Here is a 3,381-nt window from a genome sequence, read left to right on the forward strand (position 1 = left end):
CAGTAGCATAGGGGCTGCCTCGGAGAAGAACCAGGCGGTGGGAGGAGGAGAAGAAAGAAGAAGCAGCTGCATCTCTCTCTTCCCCCTTCTCTCACCCCCAAGCCGGGGGCGAGGGGGTTGGCTCCCGGCAGAGGCTTTAACCAGTAGTAAATGAAAACAGATGCAGATATTCAAAGCCAAACTATGGATAGACACCAGGGACCCTTATGGAAGTGTTGGGGTTGGGGTAAGAGTGAAAGCCCTGAAGAGGATGGGAGTACCATAGGAAGACCAGCAGTGTCAACAAACCTGGGCCCCTGGGGGCTCTCAGGGACTGAGCCAACCAAAGAGCATTCATGGGATGGAGGAAGGCTGTTGGCACATATGTAGCAGAGAGCTGCCTTGGCCAGCCTGTGCAGAAACTTGATACAAAAGAATCTGGAAGATACCCAGGGGAGTCCACTTTCTTTGAGGCAAAGAGAAAGGGGGATGAATTAAGGGACTCTGTAAGCAGAGGACAGAGAAGAGGCAGCATTTCTGATGTAAATAATAAATAAATAAATAAATATTTCACACAAGAAAAGTTATATGACAGAAAAATTGAGATTAGCTAGAAAAACTCTTATTTTGGCATAAAAGTACAATAATTTGACCGCAAAACAGAAAATTTAAGCCAACAGATAAAATATATTTTCGTGAAGCCTGATTTCCTAGTAGCTTAAATATGATGACCACTGATACATATGAAAAAATTTTGTGATATAATCTAGTTAAAATAACTTGAGTATTCGATAGCTCTAGTGTAGTAAGAGCAAAAACACTGAACACAAGAAGACAACTCTATATTTATTAGAACCATAAAAAGTTGTTGTGTTTTTTAAATTTATGTAGCTGATACTGAAACTGAATCTGTAGTTTAAAATATTAAAAATACAGACAAACCCCTGAAACAATTAATGACAATCTTCTATCTTTGCAGACAGAATCTAGTATAACTGTTCTCTGACAGGTTTCACCTAGCTGATGACAGAAATAGATGCAAATACCACAGCTAAACATTTAACTGACAATGGAGGTTTATGGCAGAGTTGGAGGAAGGATTGATGGAATATAAGGGGATAAGAACTCCACAAGAAGACAAAGAGAGTCAACTACCCTGGATACTTGGCAGCTCTCAAAGAGTAACCCACCAACAAAAAAGCATAAGTGAAATGGACCCAGGTTCCTGGCACATAGGCTGCCTCAGTGGGGGAGAATGCTCCTAAGCCTGCAGTGACTTGATGTGGCAAGGTAGAAGGAGACCTAGGACCCCCCACAATCTCAGATAAAAATAATAGAGGTGTGGGATACAGGCTCTGTGAAGGAGAAACTGGAAGATTGCACACCATTTGGGATATAAATAAATAAATAAATAAATAAAATTTTTAAAAAATGTAATTAATGGGACTATATCAGTTTAGGACATATAGCCACCTGAAACAACAGTTTACGGGGAATGCATGTCCTCTTCTGATGTCTGTGAGCAACAGGAATGCAGTTATGCATACATGCTAGTAAAAACTGTACATATAAATAGAATGAACAGTTTTTTTAAAGAAAAAAATCATGTTTTAAAAAAAAATCTAGTAGCACTAAGAATACCAGTTTTCACCACATTGATTATTCTCTTATCTGAACTCATTTGTACCAAAGGAATAATTGTGGGATAAGCATTCACCACAAACTTCTGAACAATCATGATGACTGGGTCATACATCCATAACAGGACTGACATGGATGAGATGATGAAGTCCACCCAGTACATGACCACAAAGAAAACTACCAACAGCAAGATGGTCTGGGTTGCCCTTTTCTCAGGAGATGCTCTCAGGTGGCTCATGCTATGAAGATGCTTGCATTGCCTCTGATGTCTGTGCAGGATAATCACCATGTATGCATTTGTAGTCAGCATGACTCCTACAAGAAACATATCCCTGGAGGTTGTCATTGTTAAAATTAAGCCCCTGATGATGTAATTCATGGGGAGGAGTGAGCAGGATTTAGTGACCTTCAACTGGTTGTTCTGACTCATGTTGTTAAAACCACTGACATAGAAGATCAGGTTACTACTGAAGGACAAATTGAAGGACCAAATATAAAATAAAGCATTGATCATGTACTTTTTTAGCTTATGTTTAAATTTTGCCAAAAAAGAGTTCCTGTGACTTATCATGACAGCTTGGAACACACTTAGGAGGCAGGTGATGCAGATAGAGAGTCCTCTCATCACTCTCTTTGTATAAAAAGTTGCCTTACATTTGAAGTCATTCTCAATGTTCAGTGACTCAAATATGTCTGCAAGCCAAAAATTCTCTCCAGTAAGGAACATCATAATGTGAACAAAGGTCAGTTGACAGGAGATCACATCCATGGGCTTAGGTCTATGTCCTAGGATTATGAAAACATAGAAAACGAGAAGAAACATATTGGCTAGGACTCCAAATCCAGCTTGAAAATAAAGGATATTTTCTATTGCAGACAGAGAGGAAAGTGAATCCATCTTAAGAGCGTGGTGGAAACATACTTCCTATTTCTGAAAAGAAAAAGAAAAAAGAGAACACATGACACTAGTGATTCACTGGACAGTATATTTATTTTATTCTTTTATTTTCTATATTAATTTTTCATTAAACTGTCTTTTTTACTTTTGATGTTCCAAAGTATATATCTTAGACTGCATTTCTATATCCATTCCATATGTCTCCTGTATATATAGAATCTTATAGATAATAAATTCATGCACATACATATCTGCATATAATATAAACTTTGTCTGATGCACCTGATTGTAATGTCTTAAAAATATCATCCAATTGATATAAATTTTCTCATTTTATATGTAACATCTAAAACATTATTGATAAGGACAGAATATTAATCAGAATTGTACAATTGAACAAAACATATAGCAGTCTGGGAAAAAAATCACAAAAGACACTCAAGAAAAAAAATCACATGATTCTGTCTCATATTTCATAATTTTATTATGCTCTTATTTGCAACTATGCATGTTTTAACTTATAGTTCTAATGAAATCAAAGTTATGATTCATGATAATTTCCATATTTTAATGAGCCAAAGGTCTATCTCAATTTATTTATGTTTCTTTTTTATAAAATCATTAATTCCCAGAATCTAGAACTGAAGACATAGATGCTATTAATTTACATTCTATAATCTGTAAACTGCATTATTGTTATGTTAATAGATGCCTATAAATGGCTTCTAGTTTAGTTCCCATATCATTTAAATACTTTCTGAATTCAAATTTGTTATTAAAGAAGTAACTTCCTTTTTATCAACACAAACACTCTTTTGTTTTCTTTTGGTGGAGGAGGGATGTAAATTATTAACAGTATGATT

General features: G+C 36.1%; 1 protein-coding gene across 1 annotated transcript; it reads right to left on the reverse strand.

Moving 5' to 3' along the window:
* Positions 1-1,582: 1,582 nt before the first annotated feature.
* LOC117720954 (putative vomeronasal receptor-like protein 4) lies at positions 1,583-2,518 on the reverse strand. The gene has a single exon (XM_034519661.1). The coding sequence runs from the start codon at positions 2,516-2,518 to the stop codon at positions 1,583-1,585; it is 936 nt and encodes a 311-aa protein (XP_034375552.1).
* Positions 2,519-3,381: the final 863 nt, after the last annotated feature.

Source organism: Arvicanthis niloticus, chromosome 15, assembly GCF_011762505.2.
Source record: "Arvicanthis niloticus isolate mArvNil1 chromosome 15, mArvNil1.pat.X, whole genome shotgun sequence".
Taxonomy (NCBI): domain Eukaryota; kingdom Metazoa; phylum Chordata; class Mammalia; order Rodentia; family Muridae; genus Arvicanthis; species Arvicanthis niloticus.

Excerpts from the sequence above, each read along its gene's own strand:
- LOC117720954 (XM_034519661.1), bottom strand. The coding sequence starts at position 2,518 with ATGGATTCACTTTCCTCTCTGTCTGCAATAGAAAATATCCTTTATTTT.